Raw genomic sequence first — 17,213 nt, 5'->3', positions numbered from 1 at the left:
CATTCCTCAAGACTTGGACCTAGAACATCTTCATGTATTTCTTTATGTTAGGGGTTGGCACACCACTGTATGCTGATTGGGCCCATGCGCCAAGAATGGTTGTTTTTAAGTGTTTGTAAGAAATAAAAAGCGTAATATTTCATGAGAGGTGAATCTCAGTACTCAAGTTTTATTGGAACACTGCCACACACATTCATTTACTTTTGTCCAGGGCTGCTCTCACACCACAACGGCGAAGTTGAGGAGTTGTGACGGACTCTATATCCCACAAAGCCTAAAGTATTTACTTAGTACATTTTACAAGAGAAGTCGGCTTTATGCTCTCTCCCCAGGTTCCGTTCATTCTGGCGACTTTAATTACCATTCGCATACCGACGATTCCCAAAGTAACATCTTCCGTCCAAGATCTTCTGTAAGATGACCAGACACGAACATCCAGCCGCCTGTCATTCCAAATGATCAAGTGAGGAATTGGGAATCCTTGACACACCTCCCTTTTCCTACCCCCCCCCCCCACGTCCACTCTATCATCAAACCCTTCAAAACAAAACCCAAGTCCACCACTCGTCTCCATCCCTACTGTCTTCCACCCCTTCCCAACGCAGCCGCGCCCAGCTCTAAAGCGCGTCCTTTCAAAACGTAACTAAAGCAGGCGACTGCCCCTCGGGCGTGCGCTAAAGCCCTCAACCTCTAGCACAGCCGTGCCCACCGCCCGACGTCCTCCCCCGGATTCAGGGCGCCGACGCCCCTCTCGCGGCCGGAGGCCCGGGTCGCGGTCGCAGAAACGTCAGTAACGCCGCGCTCCGACTCCAGGCTCCTCGCCGCGGCGCACGGAAACAACGTAAAGGGGGCGGGACAGCGTTTTACAAACCGGACCGTGAGGCTTTGCGTTTTCTCTTTCGCAGCCAGCGCCGAGAGCGATGGGTGAGTGTCGCTCTGCGTTGGGGCCGGGAAGGGGGGATGAGTTCGATCCAGTGCCATCCTGCCTCGCAGCCAAGTCAGGAGTGCGGGCGCCCCGACCCCTGGCACTGAGCAGCCACAAGGAGGGTGGTGCTCGGGTTCTGGCCTCCGAGGCTCGCTCCGGTGGCCGCAGGGGCTTGGTGCTGCGGGGGCCGCCAACATGGCTGCCGCGGGAAAGAGCCCGGGCTGGGCCGCATGTGGATGATGACAGCTTGGTAATGCTGCAAACTCCCGAGTGCGCAGTGCGGAAGCCAACCTTGGAGAGCTGAGCGTGCGGCCCGCCCGGCGCGGGCGTCTGGGGCTCGCGAGGTGCCGGCCCGAGCCCCAGTGGCTAAAGCTTCCGCCCCTGCTCCCACATGTAGGCATCTCTCGGGACAACTGGCACAAGCGCCGCAAGACCGGGGGCAAGAGAAAGCCCTATCACAAGAAGCGGAAGTATGAGCTGGGCCGCCCCGCTGCTAACACTAAGGTGGGTGCGGGGCCCTCGTCTCCCCACCGTCTCCAGCGTGGTCTGGCCTCTGCGTGTGGTGGTTGAATCTTCCTAGGGCTCCGTGATTTCTCTAAGGGACTGGGCGGCCTCCTCACCTTTACGCGTTGGTTAAGACTGGAGCGGTTGCGTGGAGACAGATGTGTATTAGGACTTCAAGGGCGCCTGGAGGGAGTGGGCTCCTCGGATGATAGAAACCTGCTATTTATTTTTGTTGCACAGAGACTTAATTTTCAGTGTTTGCAATCAGGTTTTTCCTCTTGGAGGTAACTGGAGTGATGAAAAAGTATCCTTAGGCGTGGTTGTGGCCGTCTTGGCCACCTGTGTGCCACTTGCCAGTGCTAGGACTTGTCATAGTTACACTGACTGTTACCTCCATGCAGCCTGGATTCCCTACCTTCTCTTGCCTTGCCCTCCTGGATAACCTAGCTCCCGTCTCTGTATTTTCCAGATTGGCCCCCGCCGCATACACACAGTCCGAGTCCGGGGAGGCAATAAGAAGTATCGTGCCTTGAGACTAGACGTGGGGAACTTCTCCTGGGGCTCTGAGTGTGAGTGAAGCCCTCCAGGAGTGGGTGGGAACGTGACACCTAAAACTTTCTAAGCTTCAGTAAGTGCTTTTAGCAGGAAGTCCGTGGCCTCCACCAAGATACTGAAGTTTCTTTTTGTTTGAAAGCTGTTAACGTTGTGGTAGCTGGAGAATTCTCTCCATCCTGTTTGTCTCTTAACTCGTATAGCTTCAGGGATTGGGACTGAATCTAGACACTGTGTGCGGTTGCCAGTCATCTCTGGAAAGGTGGCTTTGTGGAAGATGAGCTCACACCCCATGGCTGGGTAACAGCCTAGAGTTCCCTTGCTTCTCCTTAGGCACTTTGCGGGGGAGGATGTGGTGGGAGGGGGACAACAGGACCAGTTGGCTTCTGGTTTACAGGACTTGATTCAGAATTTCTCCTGTGAGCAGGTTGTACGCGCAAAACAAGGATTATCGATGTTGTCTACAACGCATCCAACAACGAACTGGTCCGCACCAAGACCCTGGTGAAGAACTGTATTGTGCTCATTGACAGCACACCGTACCGACAGTGGTACGAGTCCCACTATGCACTGCCCCTGGGCCGCAAGAAGGGGGCCAAGCTGGTGCGTGTTTTGGGGGAGCCGACTTCCCTGTGGGGATGGGGGGAGGCCAGCCTCATTCCAGCCTTCTTATGATGAAAACTCTGTCCAGTTCTGCTACTGAAGGGAAAGCGATGAAAGCCTTTAGTGCTGAGGAAGGCAGCAGGAATTGGGATGTACAGGGCCCAAGGCTCTGGGGACATTGCTTCCCTGAGCCAGAGCCTAGGGAGCTCCAGCTAACCCATCTATCTCCTTTATTCAGACGCCCGAGGAGGAAGAGATTTTAAACAAAAAACGATCAAAGAAAATTCAGAAGAAGTATGATGAAAGGAAAAAGAATGCCAAAATCAGCAGTCTTCTGGAGGAGCAGTTCCAGCAGGGCAAGCTTCTTGGTAAGATGGCGCCCTCCGCATTTTGTTCTTGCCTCTTGTTCTTCTAACTGCCAGCTGTGTGGTAGAGGCTTCACTAGGAGAGTTGAGCGATAACAGCATAGAAGCACAACTCCGAGCATGTGGTCACCCCATTAGCCTAAAGCTGAAATGGGAAATAAGAGGGCAGGAGTCCATAGGCCTGAGCTTGGCCTCTGCCTCTAACTTCCAGAAGTATTTTGAGAAGTTTGTGTGTGGGCTGAGGGGGCTGTCTCGGTGATGAAAACTTCGTCCAGTTCTGCTACTGACTTTAAGTGACGATAAAGTATATCTGAGGAGACACTGGGTGTAGCCCTCCCCCAGGATACCTGAACCACCGTGGACTTTCAAGGACACCTAGGTTTGTGTAGGGCCCCGCTCTCATCTTGCTGACGAACGCATACTCTTTTGCAGCATGCATCGCTTCAAGACCAGGCCAGTGTGGCCGAGCAGATGGCTACGTGCTAGAGGGCAAGGAGCTAGAGTTCTATCTGAGGAAAATCAAAGCCCGGAAAGGCAAATAAAGCCTTCTCCTATCTTCGGTCATGTAATAAAGGTGTTTATTGTCCTGTCCTGTGTTCATGTGTGAATATCCAGTGGCTCGACGCACTCTCCTGGAGGCAAGGCCTAGATGTGGGCTGTGCCTTTGTATAGCTGGGGGAACATTTCTCACCCTAAAGGCTAGTATTTGGTGGGAACGGGGATGTGGCTGGCATGCAGGGCAAGCAGAGACTGAATGTGGGGTGTATCCCGGCACTGGGACCCCAGTATTATTGGGGTGTTCGCCGGGATTGGAACCCAAAGCCATGCTGCCTTTGTGAACTTGGCTCTTTGAGAGATCCTGTACCCTTTTCCTGTATGAACCTTGGTTTTAAGATTTTAGCTTGAAGTTTTTAGCCTGGGTTCATGGATGGCCTAGAAACCTTGAAATTGTGTTCAAATTTTTTTGGTATTGTTGAAAGCAAGTTGGACACATTTACATGTCTATCCTGTCGGCTTTGGATGTCTTTTTGAAGTTAATTTTCTGTTGAACCCTACTTCTTCCCCTCTTACTACTCAGGTGTGCAAGATAACCAGTGATTTCTGCATTGCTAAATCTGCAGGGGTCAGCTCTTTGTCTTCGGCTTGGCTACATTGTCTGCTGTTGGTATTAAATGTGGTTTGTGCTGCATTTTTCTAACTTGAACCCAAACTACTTAACACCTGCATTTGGATATCATAATTGGACTCTGAAAGGTGGACATGGGAAAAACATGACATTCCTCCGCTTTCCCTTTGCAAATAGTTTCTCAGCTCTTTGAATTTAGCAAATTACTGCCTTTATACAGCTGCTTAAATCAAAATCTTAGGTCATTCTGCCCTTACACTCTAACATCTAAAGTCCCCTAATCTTGTTGGTTCAACCTTTAACACCACCTCTGCCTTCTCATCACTTTTTCAGGTAGCGCTGAATGCCTCCGTTGTCCCCAGCACAGTCCTATCAGTAGTGGTCAATGGGTTTTTGACACACAGCTTCCCATCTCAGAAGCCTCCCCAAACACTATGGAACTCAATGTGACCTGGTCTCTCTTTCTACAGTGCTAGTCATCCTGGCCTTACTGAGCACATTTTCATTTGCTAGTCCATTTTTGGGAACGTTTTTTTCACATACCTACATGGCTTACTCTCCAGGTCTTAGACCTTAGTGAGTTCCTCCCTGATAATTTTAGATTACCGTCCCTTCTGTGCTGTTAACATTTTGCCCCTGCTTTTTCTCCTTATCCCTTAGTTGGGCATAAATTTTGCTCATTTTCTTTTTTGTCCAGTTAGAACTCCAGGGGAACACCTGAAGGTATGTTTATTTCCTGCTTTGTCTCCAGTACCTGGAAGTGCATGGCAACATACCAGGCACAGAAATGTGCTAAAATAATTTTAAAAAGAAAGAAAAAACCTTAAGATTTTATCCAAGTTAAAGTTGCTGGAAAGTACAAGCATAACTTAAGAGCCAGAGAAGTGAAAATCCAGTTGGTTCATTAGCTTGGCTAAATTGCAGTTCTGTGAATAGATAATAGGGAAAGATGAACTAGGAGATGACCCCACCCCCCTTTTGAATACAAAAACTTAAGGACACACAATAAGCAACCCAGCCTCCTAAAACCTTACCATTGGCTCTGGGAGGCCTGTGTCCCACCTTTCCATCCAGTGGGTATCGTAATGCAGCACCATAATTTTAGCTACTGTTCACGGTATGGGTCAGCAAAGCCACACTAGACAACTTTACCTTTGTTTTCTAATTTGAGCTCTACAAGATTATACCTCCCCTTTACTTCTACCTCTAATCTGTGACTAGAACCAGGGTGTTCAGGGTCTTGGATTCATCCACTATTCATTCCTGAAGCCTTCAGCTGACCATTCTTGGCCCTGAAGCAAGGCTAACTCCCACTAACCCTGTGAAAAACCTCAAACACCTACATGAATGGCTATCTTGGGGTGCTTTTGTCTCCAAAGACTTGGAGACCCTAGGCTTAGGTATCCTGTAACCCATGGTCACCTAGCAGGAAAGGAGCAAAGCCAGCGTCAGATGTCAGAGGCTGCACTCAACCTCAACTACACCCTTGTTTCTTCCCTCCGGAGTCCTGTCATCTGTCGTCCTTTGACCTTAAGATTCCGTTTTGGCAGTCACCAGTTTTCTTTGGTGGAGGCTGAACTTGCAGATTGGAGCTCAGTTCTGTCAATTCCAATCTATGCTCCGTGAGGCTGGTACCCCCAGCACTGCAGGCCCACCATAGAGATGAAAGCTTTCACCCCTTAAATCGACCTTTCTGTTCAGCTGGTGGGAGCAGAGAAGGGTGTGGCACTCGGAAGTCCAAATGCCCAAAGTGTGGGCTGGGTGGTGTACAACGGCCTTCACTCTGAGTTTGGTCAGCCTCCGGGACAGATTCCCAAGCCCTTACCATATTATCTTCATCCCACTTCGCAGCATGCCAATTTAAACAACTATAATTGCACAAGTAATAAATGTTTATATTCTCATTATAAACAAAAAGTTGAATATTACAGGTAAAGCATAAGTTTCCCAGGGCGCACACTCTGATCCCTTTTCAGGGTAAGATGATCAGGGTAAGGTATATCCTCAGCGTCTTCATATAGCACTCAAATTGTGGTGCCCGGACCAGCAGCAGCGCCATCACCTGGGAACTAACTAGAAATGCAAATTCTTGAGTTCCAACCCAGATCTAATAAATCAGAAACTCTGGCAGTGGCTCCCGGAACTACTCTGAACAGGCCCTTCAGTGCCGCTGATGCTCCCTCAGGCTTGAGAACGGGCCCAGCAACCTACTGCCCAGAAAATTAACAGCGCATCTGGGTTCTTGTCCTCTAGGCCTCGCCCATGTATCCTAGCCTCACCTTCCCCAAGCAAGCCATCCTACCTTCTCCCGCCAAAACAGACACATTCCCAGCCCTGGCGCTGGCCCCGACATCTTCCTCTTTAAAGGTCCGTCCGCAAATTCTCAGGCTCGGGGACACAGCAAGCGCTCTAATAGCGCTGGAGGTCAGCAGGGGGTTGGGAAGTAAGCGGAGGCAGGCAGGACGGCCTGGCCTCTGATCAGGGCTCCCTGGCCTCGTCCTCTGACCCCACCGATGCCTCCTCGATGCGGTCCGCGGCCTCAGGGTCGCCGCTCTCCTCCGCTCGGAATCGCAGCAGATGCGGGGTGCGGGGGGCTCCTCGCGCGCGGCCGAAGGTCCTGAGGCTGATGGCGGGGGAGGGTGCTCCTGCGGCCAGGAAGTGGCCTAGCAGCGGGGTCTGCGTGGCGGGCAGCGGCCGAGCGGACCCTGGGGACGCCTCCACCTGCACGTTCTGCTCGGGGTCGTCGCTCACGCTGCGGGCGGGAGGGCAGGCTGAGAGAGCCTGGCGCCGCCGGGGCTGGCTCTCCCGAGAGGGCGGAGAACAGGGGCAACCGAGTCATCGGCGCCCCAGAGGGGTGGTGAGGACCTGGGGCCCACGTCTCGGCTCAAGCCCTGCCTCCACCAGCGCCGGCTGCTTACCGAAGGTTGAAGGTGGAACCCAAGAAGGAAGGCCGCAGAGCCTCGGCCGCAGTGGCCACTGTGTAGGGCGGCTGAGCGGAGTCTTCGTCCCAGTACAGGTCCTTCTCGGCGGGAGGCAGGTTCTGGTACATGTCATCCACAGATAACAGAGACACCTGGGGCAGGCAGCAAGTCCTAAGGATCCCCCCGTCCTCCCCGCACCCAGGCAGAGAGCTGGCAAGGAGGAGAGCACAAGGAGCTGCCCCCAGACCCCTGCGCACCTGCAAGTTGCGGTCTATGAGCTGGTTGGTCTCAAAGTCGTCATCATCCTCGCCAAAGGGGTTGATAATCTGTTCGGCCACCTACAGGTTGCAAGACAGTGTCTTCTGGGCTCCGAGCCCCATTCTCTGTCCAAAGCTGAGGTGGGCCCGGGCCCACACCTCTACAGAACAAGCTGGTATGAGCCGCCTATGCGCTCACCTTGAGCCAGCCGGCGTAGAAGAAAAACTGCAGCAGGGTGGTGAGAGGCACGTACATGTCCAGGTCCCCCAGGGCGGATGCTGCCTCCTGGCCCGGCTCTAAAGGCTCCCGAGGTTTGGCCGGCCCTGCCTCCGGCTCCACAAACTGGCGGCCGACCAGGGAGAGGCCAAAGAAGGAGTATACTGCTATGGTCACCACCTGGAGAAGGACGCCTGGCTGAGTAAGACAGGGAGAAGTGCCCTCCCTGACCCAGAGGGCCTGGGAGGACATCTGACAAGGAAGTAAAAGGTGTAGAAAGGTGTGGCAGCATCAGTGGGGATGGGGTCGTCTTAGTGGGGGTCTGGGGGTGCTGGAGGATGAGCCCTTGGTTGTTCAGTGTCTCGCTGGGCTGAACTGCCCCAGGGCAGGTACCATGTCTAATTCTTAGTGTCGCCCGCAGCACAGCACATGCAGTAAGCCCTGGGATTGGGGAGGGAGAGGCAGTTACTTGGGTGTAGACAAGAGGTATGCTGATCCAGTCATAGTGGAATAGCATGCTGCACTTGGCCCGGTACTTGTTCAGCTCCTGGGGGAAAAGCAGGAAGAGGGTGTCAGTGGAGGAGAGGAAGGAAGAATGGAGAAAGAACAGGGGAGCCCAACACAAACTCGCAGCTCCACTAACTGGCTGTGTGACTTGGTCAAGTTTCTTTTCCACTCTGTGCCTCAGTTTTCCCACCCATGAAAGAGGGACGGTAACGATGTCCCAAGGGTGGTCGTGAGGGCTAAATGAGTTAGTGTGTGTACAGTGCTTCCAGAGCTGGCACCACCCGAGTGCTGAGTACTGAAACGATTACTCCCCTTTGCAAAGCCAGGGAGAACAGACAGGCCTGGTCCTGAGCCGACTCACTTCCAGGAGCAGACAGAGAGCAATGTCATCACGGATTCGCCCATCCCTCCGGGCCTGGGCCGCCAGGTTAGTAAACCAGACGCAGGGGATCCAGTACTTGTTGAAATCGGATTTCAGGCTCTCAAACTTTTTCCTCTCTTCCTGGGACATGAAACCTGAGGAGATGAAGCGAGTGGGGCGCAGATAACTCCCTTGCCCCTAGGACTTGCCCGCTGGGGTCAGACCTCCCCTCCTAGGAGGCCGCCCCCACCCCCGGGCTGTCCAGCGTGCAGGCCGAGCCCCCCCCCCCCCCGCGGGGCGCCTGTCCGCACCTGCGTCCACCACGTGCTCCATAGTGGGGAAGCGCTTGAGCACGCGCGTGCTGACCGAGCGCAGCACCAGCACTGACGCCAGGTTGGCGTAGCGGATGAGGGTGCGGCGCAGCAGGCGACCGCGCTGGTCCACGCCGTGCACGCTGGCCGAGATGACGCACATCAGCTGGTCTGGCAGCGGGATGCTTGTGTACTGCGCCCACCAGCGGTTTACCACCAGGGTCACGTAGAAACCTGAGCGGCCGCCGTGGAAGCGGAGACGGGAAGGGAAGACGGAAGGCCTGGGAGTCAGCGCGCCCTGCCCCCCAGCGAGAGCACCTGGTCCAGGCCAGGTTGAACCAAAGCAGGGAGAAGGACATGCCCTGCCTCGCTGTCAGGGGATCCCCTCTTCCAAAAGCCTCTGTCTCGCTAAGCCAGGCTTGGAGGATGGAGGAGGGCAAACCTCCTCCTGCAGAAAAATGGTCAAGTAGTGGTTAATTCTGAGCCCTGCTTCCCAGAAGGTGGGAAGGGGAGTGTCACCTCTCTCCAGCTCTTCTCCAGTACCCAGAGTGGGATTTGGAAGCCAGCAGATGTCTTGTCCCTTTGTGGAGTGAGGGTCCAGCAAGTGACAGGCAGGGTCTAGCCCTCTGGAAACCTGGACTCAGGACGCAACTCCCATGCCCGCTGAGCCTGCTCTGGCTGACGTCTAGGCTGTGCTGCTGGGGTAATTCTGACTCTCGGAGCTGTCAACTCAACCCAAAGGTCAGGAAAGATGGTCAGAAGGTTACCAGGGAGAATTAAAGGGAGCCTTACCCAGTACAAAGGATAAGGGGATGAGATCTGCAGAACGATTACAGTACCGGGCCACCTGGGCATACACATGCCTCTGCTCCTGGGTCAGCAGCAGCCTGGGGAAGGTCGGTTGTAAGCCTGGGTTAGAGGAAGTGGGCAGCCGAGCCCCCCCAGACCAGCCCTGAGACCTCACCCTCACCGGTAGGTGATGCTGAGCAGAGCATACAGGGCGATGAACAGCAGGAACTCTTTGTACAGGAGCTTGTAGATGCTTCCCCTCCAGCGGAGAAGCAAGCCCGAGAAGCCTCCGAAGCGAGCCTCCGCCACTTTGAGGGTGTATGAAACCGTCATGGTGCTGGGGGCCTGGGCGGGAGGTCACAAGAGCTGCCCCCAGAGCTGTCCCTCTTTCCCAGCAAACCTTCTCCTTAGCTTGGCTTCTTATCACCAAGCTTAGCTCTCCAGGCACCCTCCCTTCAACTCTGGTCACGCACACCCAGCCTTCACCCTGTGTCAGTAGGCAAGGGGAAGAAGCTTCAGAGCAGACAAAACACCCCTGCCATCCCCCCCAGAACCCAGTGGTACATGGGTCAAGCCAGGATGGGACGCGCCTAGGGGAGCTGAGATCTATAACCTCTCGTACAAGAGGCTTCCCCGAGATCCTCTTCCACTCGCAGGGCCAGGAGGAACCAGGTTACCAACCCCTGAGGCCAGAAGACCCAACTCGAGCCCAAACCCACAACTGTCCCCTAGGGTCTTGCTGACAGCTGGCCTCCCAAGGCCCCAGGTACCGCCACCTCCCACTGCACACCTGCCTACCTGCTCTGGGCAGCGGCCCGCGTGGAGGAAGGAGAACTGAGCTAGCCTACACACCACATGCACTTAAATATCTGCTGGGCCCATAAAGCTTAGCTGGACTGAGGTTATCATTGATGGATTGAGGCTGTCACCCAGCTTCCCCTGGGCCTGGGAACTAGATGTGTCTCCCTCCCCCTGCAGGGCTGGGCTGGCCTTTGGGTGGCAAAAGTGCCATGTGCCCCAACTCTACAACTCACACAGATGACACCATGTCCTTGAAACCAGGATGACAGGGATTACTGTCCCACGCTCCAGGTGAGAAGATAGATGCATGATGATAAATTGTTATAATACCAGCTAGTGACCACAGAGCACTGCCTGACAGGCCCTGCGTGCAAGGCGCTACTGTGTCAGCGTTTCATGGAACCCTCATCTCAACCACATGAGGAAGGAATCACCCCCATTTACAGACGAGGCTCCAAGACGTAAATGACTTGTTCTCGGTCATCAGAGGCAGTATTCAAAGCCTGAGTTGATGGACTTGGTCGAGCTTGAAAATAAAACAGCCGGTTATTTTACCAGCAAAATGGCTTATTCAAAAATAGAGAAATTGCGATTCAGGGTATGTAAGCTACAGCAAACCAAAGGCAAGTCCAGAGAAGAAAGAAGAGGAATGTTATTATATAGAGAAAAAAAGGGGAAGTTGAGAGGGGCTACTTGGAGCAAAAGTCCACTGGAGGCTGGTGATGTTTTCTCATTGGCTGAATTGTAGCAACTTCTCATTGGCTGGGCTCTTGCTATACAAGGAAAAATCTTTCTCCCTTGCAGGCGTTATAAACTAGGTCCTTTCCAGTTGGAAAATGCAAGGTATGTTTCTTCCAGTTGGGGTCTGCAATGGAGGACAAATTGGTAGGGTGTGAGGCTCCCCCCATTCTCGTGACCGGACTGTATTTTAAATGAAGTTTCCTTTATTCAGTTCCACAACTCCAAAGGCTGGAAGTGGCCCAGTTGGGCCTAAACAAGGGCTTGAGCCCTGGGACCAGGGTCCTGTGCACTGGCCACACTGCTAGGCTTCTGGTCCAGGCTCTGGGGATCCTGGCTTGACCATTCCCCATCCCTATTCCACAGGGCTGACAAGACCACAGGTCTGGGACTCAGGCCTAGGGATGCAGACTTCCCTCAGCCTTGTGTCCAGCATCTTGACTTCTAAGGGTATCTAGCATCCTGAGGGGCCATTTCTACTTTAGGCCTCAATTTCTTCCTCTGTCAAACAGAGGAAATAATACTTGAGGCACCAGCTCGACTACCCACCCAGTGCTGAGATCATCCGCAAAGACGCAGTGGTGGTCCCGCTTCTGACCTGAACTGGGAAGCTCCTTCTCCCATATTGTGAGCTGATTCTCACCCGCAAGCATTTCCTGAAGAGAGGAAGCATGGAGAGGAGGTTAGGAGCACAAGCTTGGGAGTTAGACAAACCTGGGTTTAAATTCTAGCTCTCTGTAGCCTTGCACAAGTTACCTCATCTCTCTGGACTGCAGCTTTCTCTCTCTCTACAAAACAAGATCAGTAACACCTTCCACACAGGGCAGTTGGGATTATTCAAAGAAACAATATCCCCGAGCCTGGAGCACTGCAGGCAGTTAGCCCGGCCGCTATTGCCATGAAGAGTCAAGTCTGTTCCCATTAGTTTCCACCTGCTTGTCCTCTGTTGTGTCCCAGAACCGGGCAATCTTTCAGAAATGAAGAGGCAGAGACTTTTCTGCTGAAGCCTTTCCGGCCCGTCCCCGGGCCAAACAGTGCCAGGTCCTGGCTTTTCAGCAGGGTACACAAGGCCTTCTGAGGTCTCCCACCTCTGCGCCCATCACCAGCCTCTGGCCGAGTTACCGTTCACTGCTCCTGCAAGGTCCGGCTCAGAGCGTCCTCAGGGAAGCTTTCCATGATCTTCCCCCTGCCCCCCCAAGCCCTCCAGGTTTCGTCTCTCAGCAGCACATCACACTGGCCAGTGACCTGTCTGCAGGGCTCATCTGTCTTCCAGCCCGTGCGGCCCGTGAGTACAGGACCGTATCTGACTCCCGTCAATAGAGCTGAGGAGGACTTGAGCCCAGGCAGGCTTTTCTTTTCCTCTTTATTTCTTTCCCTTTTCGCCTGAAAGACATCTGGCCCTCCTTCCCCTTTTTTGTGAGAAAACTCCTGGGTGAACAAGGTCTGGGAAACTACTCATGGCCAGAAGAGTCATGTTCTCTTTCTAGGCCCCAGGTGAGCCAGGTGAGATGTCAATATGAGGAAAGAACTGGACTCTGTGTGTGTGTGTATGTGTGCACGTGTGCACGCGCACATGTGTCCCAAGGTCTGGAAGACCCAGGTCCTCTCCTGGGGAGGGTGAGATACCAGCTCCGGGGCCTCAGCCATCATGGCCATGCAACGCTTCCTGAGCTCTGATCTGTGGCTTTTCTAGAGCATTCTGAGCTGCATACCACTTAAAGAGTCTTGTACCTGGGGGGCCAGGCCTGGGACTGGAGGAGCTCAGGCCTTGAGATCGTGGGAGCTTCCTTGAGGACAAGCAGCCTGCTGCGTTGCAATCATTACCCCCATCTGCTTCTGTGGCCCTCACCCTCTGGCCTGTTACCAACACTCTGGATCACTGGGCTGTGAGTTTCCCACAGAGCCATGGATAAAGGTACAGGACTTGAAGCCTTACTCCAGGAAGGGGACTCCCCAGTCCCCACCCAGCCCTTCCCTCCTGAGTCACTTTATCTCCCTTCCCAGCTGCTGACAGGTCCCTTTGGTTTATGGTCCGGGAGAGGGAACCAGTCTACCTGTAAATCATTTACTCCACCCTTTGTCCTCTGGTTCTTGCCTTTCACTCTCTTCTGGTCCTAAGCACCCGTGCCCCTCTCCCCTTCTCGCGGCCCAAGGTCGGATATGCGGCTTGGCGGTTTACAGCACGGAGTCTGGAGCCAGACTGCCCAGATTTTCAAATCCGAACACTGTGAACCACCGTTGTGACCTTGGGCAAGACGTTTACCATTTCTGGGTTTAATTTCCCCATGGGGAAATAGGGAGGATAATACTTTTCTCATAAAATTGCTGTGAATGTGAAATGCATGAGTATTTATCAAGTGCTCGGAATGGCACGTGGTGAACATGAAATGCCACTGTAGTCTTAGCGTCTCTCGGGTTTGGCTCTGGTACTCGGCCTCTGCACCCACCAAAGACACCTGAGATCTTATTGCTGATTTCAGGCCCCCTCCCAAGTTCTACCCTTACTTGGCAGCTCTCATTTTTTTTTTTTTTAATTTCAAGCAGGCTCCCCGTCCAATATGGGGCTCAGACTCACAGCCGTGAGATTAAGAGTCACATGCTCTACTGCCAGGCGCCCCTTGGCAGCTCTCATTCTTGAAGGACTCCCGTGACCTCAGTGACCTGACACTGTCAAGAGATTCTGATTCTGAGGGGTGCCTGGGTGGCTCAGTGGGTTAAGCATCTGACTCTTTCTTTTAAAAAGATTTTATTTATTTATTTCAGAGGGGGAGAGGCAGAGGGAGAGGGAGAGAGAGAATCTCCAGCAGACTCTGCACTGAGCACGGAGCCTGACACGGGGCTCAATCTCACCACCCTGAGATCACAACCTGAGCCAAATCAAGAGTCAGACACTTAACCCACTGAGCCACCCAGGCGCTCTGCGTTGGGCTTCGTGCTCAGCGTGGAGTCTGCTGGAGATTCTCTCTCTCCTTCTGCTTCTCCCCCTCCCCTTGCTCGTGCTCTCCCTCTCTCTGAAAGAAAGAAAGAAAGAAAGAAAGAAAATCTTAAAGAAAGAGAGAGAGATTCTGACTCTGAGCTGCCAAGGGGGCGAGGAATGTGGGACATGTGCTAAACTGGAGACAGCATCTTCTAGGGGATGGAGACTCATAGTGGATGGAGACCCGGAGAACTCTGAAAAACCTCAGCTTGGGCAGCGATTGTGAGATTCTTGGGGCGGGGGAAGAGAAAGAGCATTAGTAACAGGGACAAGGAGACATGGAGCAGTGTAGAAGGAGGACAGGTGCAAGGACAGTGACCCCCCCCCCCAGAAAAGTCAGGCAGTGGTGAATATTGGAGTCAGACATCTTGGGTTCAGAACTTAACTCTACTCCTTCGAGCTGTATGTGACCTTGAGCGAACAGCTTAACCCCTTGAGCCTCAGTTTCTTCATCTGTGAAATGGGAATAATCAACCACATCATAAGGCTGCTGTGAGCAGTCAATAGCATAAATGCTTAGCCCAGTGCCCGGTGCGTGGCAGGTGCATAAGACCCATTCATGGTAGCATATGTTACACTGAGGGAGGTGGCGGAGGAAACTGCCAGGCCCTTTAGTTACGACATTCAGGAGGATCTCCTCCTGGTGTCCTGGTTTCTGGAGAAGAGCTCAAAAATCTTGTTAACCTCCCAAGGGGAAAAGACAGCGAAGAGTAACAGAATATGGCACCCAATATGCCACTTCGGTATATTGACTATTTTGAACTGTAGGTACTTAAAAAACAGCAAATGTAGGGAGAGGCCTTCTCTGAACTCCCCTTATCTGACTAAAGATGGATCTCTAAAGGGACTCAATGGGCATAAATGCCCTTCCTGGGAATTTCTTCTCATATCACAGGAGAGGAAACTAGAAGTTTATACCACATCCCGACGAACTTGGTCACAAATTATCATATCTCCCATCCATTCTTCTAAGGGTCCATTCATCGTTTCTAGAAATCATTTACTTTTCCCTAAAAGGCCTATATTTCCCTTCCCTCTTCCCTATTAAGATGGTATTTAAGCCTGAATTCTAAGCTAGAGGACAGAGTTCCTCATAAGTTATACATGTTAATAAACTTGTGTTTGTTTCTCTTTCGTTCATGTTTTTATTGAAGAGCTTCATCTGAAGACCTAAGATGGGTGGAGGTAGGGTTTTGACTTCTGTACGAAGTCCTAACCCCCCCGTACTTTAGAATGTGACTGTATTTGGAGACCGAATCTTTAAAGAGGTAAGTAAGTTAAAATGAGGCTGTTATGTCGGCCCTGGTCTGATTCGACTGGTGTTTTTTTGTTTGTTTTTAAGATTTTATTTATTTATTTCAGAGGCTGTGCAGCGCGCACACATGCATGTGAGAGCACAAGGGGGTGGCAGAGGGAGAGGCAGAGGCAGGCTCCTCGCTGAGCAGGGAGCCTAACACACAGGGCTTGACCTCAGGACCCTGAGATCATGACCTGAGCCGCAGGCAGACGCTCAACTGGTGTTTTTGCAAGAAGAAGAGATGAGGACACACGGAGAAAAAGGTCATGTAAATAAAGGGGATTAAAAGGTACAAATTTCAGGACGCCTGGGTGGCTCAGTCGGGTAAGTGTCTGCCTTCAGCTCAGGTCATGATCCCAAGGTCCTGGAATCAAGTCCCACATCAGGCTCCTTGCTCTTCGGGGAGCCTGCTTCTCTCTCTGCCTGCCGCTCCCCCTGCTTGTGCACGCTCTCTGACAAATAAATAAAATCTTAAAAAAAAAAAAAGGTACAAATTTCCAGTTATAAAATAAGTCACACAGGGGGAGATTATAGGGAATGTAGTCAGTATTACAGTAATGCTGTATGGTGACACATGGTGATTACACTTAGAGCGGTGAGAACTGGGTGATGTGTAGAATTGTCAAATCCATGTTGTGTACCTGAAATCAATATAACATGTATGTCAATTATACTTAAGTTAAAGAAAAGAAAGGTCATGTGAACTCAAAGGGAGAAGACCACCATCTACAAACTAAGAGAGAGGCCTCAATTTCTTCTGAGAAAACAAACTTCAGGGGCGCCTGGGTGGCTCAGTCGGTTGAGACTTGGACTCTTGATTTTGGCTCAGGTCATGGTTTCAAGGTTGTGGGATTGAGCCTCCTCCCTCCCCCTCTCCTCCTCCCCCTGCTCCTACTGAAAGTGCCCTCTCTCGGTCTCTCACTCAATTAAATCTTTTGTTTTTTTTTTAAGATTTTATTTTATATTTGATGGAGAAAGAGAGAGAGCACAGGCAGGGGGAGAGGCAGAGGGAGAAGCAGGCTTCTGCTGAGCAGGGAGCCCGGATGCGGGGCTCAGTCCCAGGACCCCGGGGTCATGACCTGAGCCTAAGGCAGATCCTTAACTGACTGAGCCACCCAGGTGCCCCATAAATAAAAATCTTAAAAAGGAAAATTCAACTAAGTAAGTTTGAAGACCTAATTGGCTTCATTAAATGAGTCATGAATCCCATCGAGCAAGCTGAGGAGGGATCTGAGGAGTTTGTACAAAATGGAAAGTTGTTGTAGGAAGGGGATTGGGGCAGGAAAGTTAGAAGCAAAATAAAAGAAAGCATTGTTTCAGGCAAGGTCACTTTCCTAGGAGGAAGAGCGGGGGTCTTAGGCAGATCACCTCGTCTTTCTTTGGGGGGATGGAGAGGGTCATGTGGAAGACTTACTAGCACCTATAAGAAAATTCCTGACAGGTTAAGATTTATATTTCTGGAGGGGGTGGAAACTGCAATTAGGTCAGTATTAAGCCCTGGTTTAGTGACTTGGCCTGGTCCAAGTAACGCCATTTTGGCCTATGGTTTTCTTTTTAACAGAATCAAACTTGTCAATACCTTGAGCTTGGATTCCAGCCTTCAGAACTATGAGAAAATACACTTCTGTTGTTTAAGCCACCTAGTACATAATATTTTGTTATGGCAGCCCTGCCAATCTAATACAAACATTTTGCTTTATTTTGCCAAATATAAAATTGCAACCTCAAATATGCCTTTTCAAACTACACATGCTTCAGCCCCATTTTCTCTGTAGATCTGTCCTTTCTGGCCCCACCACTACCATCTCCCCACTGGAAAATGGTTGGCTTGTAGGATTAAGACCAAACTCCTGACTATGGTGCTTAAGCCAGCCGCCCCCCCTACCTCCCACTCCCCCTCACCCATCTGAACTATTAGTCATTATCCCCATTTCAGGCTGTTTGGTTTCTCCCATCAGTGGC

The 17,213-nt window shown here is 52.0% G+C and overlaps 2 protein-coding genes, 1 long non-coding RNA gene and 4 other non-coding genes across 7 annotated transcripts; 5 read left to right on the top strand and 2 right to left on the bottom strand.

Annotated features, from left to right (window-relative positions):
• Nucleotides 1-137: 137 nt before the first annotated feature.
• Nucleotides 138-846, bottom strand: LOC130543476 (uncharacterized). Its single transcript, XR_008958850.1, has 2 exons — nt 689-846; nt 138-443 (listed from the first exon to the last, which is right to left on the bottom strand). It is a non-coding gene; the product is annotated as an uncharacterized LOC130543476 (long non-coding RNA).
• Nucleotides 818-3,538, top strand: RPS8 (ribosomal protein S8). The gene is made up of 6 exons (XM_026498250.4): nt 818-924; nt 1,323-1,429; nt 1,899-1,998; nt 2,409-2,584; nt 2,823-2,952; nt 3,382-3,538. Exons 1-6 carry the CDS (start codon nt 921-923, stop codon nt 3,489-3,491), a joined length of 627 nt encoding a protein of 208 aa, XP_026354035.1. The 5' UTR covers nt 818-920; the 3' UTR covers nt 3,492-3,538.
• Nucleotides 1,157-1,236, top strand: LOC113254883 (small nucleolar RNA SNORD55/SNORD39). Its single transcript, XR_003316002.1, has one exon. It is a non-coding gene; the product is annotated as a small nucleolar RNA SNORD55/SNORD39 (small nucleolar RNA).
• LOC113254829 (small nucleolar RNA SNORD46) lies at nt 1,716-1,819 on the top strand. The gene has a single exon (XR_003315955.1). It is a non-coding gene; the product is annotated as a small nucleolar RNA SNORD46 (small nucleolar RNA).
• On the top strand, nt 2,649-2,718 carry LOC113254885 (small nucleolar RNA SNORD38). The gene has a single exon (XR_003316004.1). It is a non-coding gene; the product is annotated as a small nucleolar RNA SNORD38 (small nucleolar RNA).
• LOC113254884 (small nucleolar RNA SNORD38) lies at nt 3,200-3,268 on the top strand. The gene has a single exon (XR_003316003.1). It is a non-coding gene; the product is annotated as a small nucleolar RNA SNORD38 (small nucleolar RNA).
• A 2,361-nt stretch (nt 3,539-5,899) lies between the features above and the next one.
• On the bottom strand, nt 5,900-9,897 carry BEST4 (bestrophin 4). The gene is made up of 9 exons (XM_026497471.3): nt 9,620-9,897; nt 9,442-9,536; nt 8,650-8,883; nt 8,339-8,493; nt 7,940-8,017; nt 7,453-7,650; nt 7,254-7,334; nt 6,994-7,148; nt 5,900-6,827 (listed from the first exon to the last, which is right to left on the bottom strand). The coding sequence occupies exons 1-9, from the start codon at nt 9,769-9,771 to the stop codon at nt 6,554-6,556; spliced, it is 1,422 nt and encodes a 473-aa protein (XP_026353256.1). The 5' UTR covers nt 9,772-9,897; the 3' UTR covers nt 5,900-6,553.
• Between the last annotated feature and the right edge of the window lie 7,316 nt (nt 9,898-17,213).

Source organism: Ursus arctos, unplaced genomic scaffold (assembly GCF_023065955.2).
Source record: "Ursus arctos isolate Adak ecotype North America unplaced genomic scaffold, UrsArc2.0 scaffold_12, whole genome shotgun sequence".
In the NCBI taxonomy this organism is placed as follows: domain Eukaryota; kingdom Metazoa; phylum Chordata; class Mammalia; order Carnivora; family Ursidae; genus Ursus; species Ursus arctos.
Note: the sequence above shows the minus strand (reverse complement) of the source record. Positions and strands in the feature narration are given on the sequence as shown.

What these genes read in the sequence shown, in the direction of transcription:
- RPS8 (XM_026498250.4), top strand. An exon ending in GCCCCGCTGCTAACACTAAG is followed by an intron (nt 1,430 to 1,898) that starts GTGGGTGCGGGG and finishes TGTATTTTCCAG; the next exon opens with ATTGGCCCCCGCCGCATACA. An exon ending in CTTCTCCTGGGGCTCTGAGT is followed by an intron (nt 1,999 to 2,408) that starts GTGAGTGAAGCC and finishes TCCTGTGAGCAG; the next exon opens with GTTGTACGCGCAAAACAAGG.
- BEST4 (XM_026497471.3), bottom strand. Translation starts at nt 9,771, where the DNA reads ATGACGGTTTCATACACCCTCAAAGTGGCGGAGGCTCGCTTCGGAGGC. An exon ending in TACCTCTTGTCTACACCCAA is followed by an intron (nt 7,651 to 7,939) that starts GTAACTGCCTCT and finishes GTCCTTCTCCAG; the next exon opens with GTGGTGACCATAGCAGTATA. An exon ending in GGTTCCACCTTCAACCTTCG is followed by an intron (nt 6,828 to 6,993) that starts GTAAGCAGCCGG and finishes TCCCGCCCGCAG; the next exon opens with CGTGAGCGACGACCCCGAGC.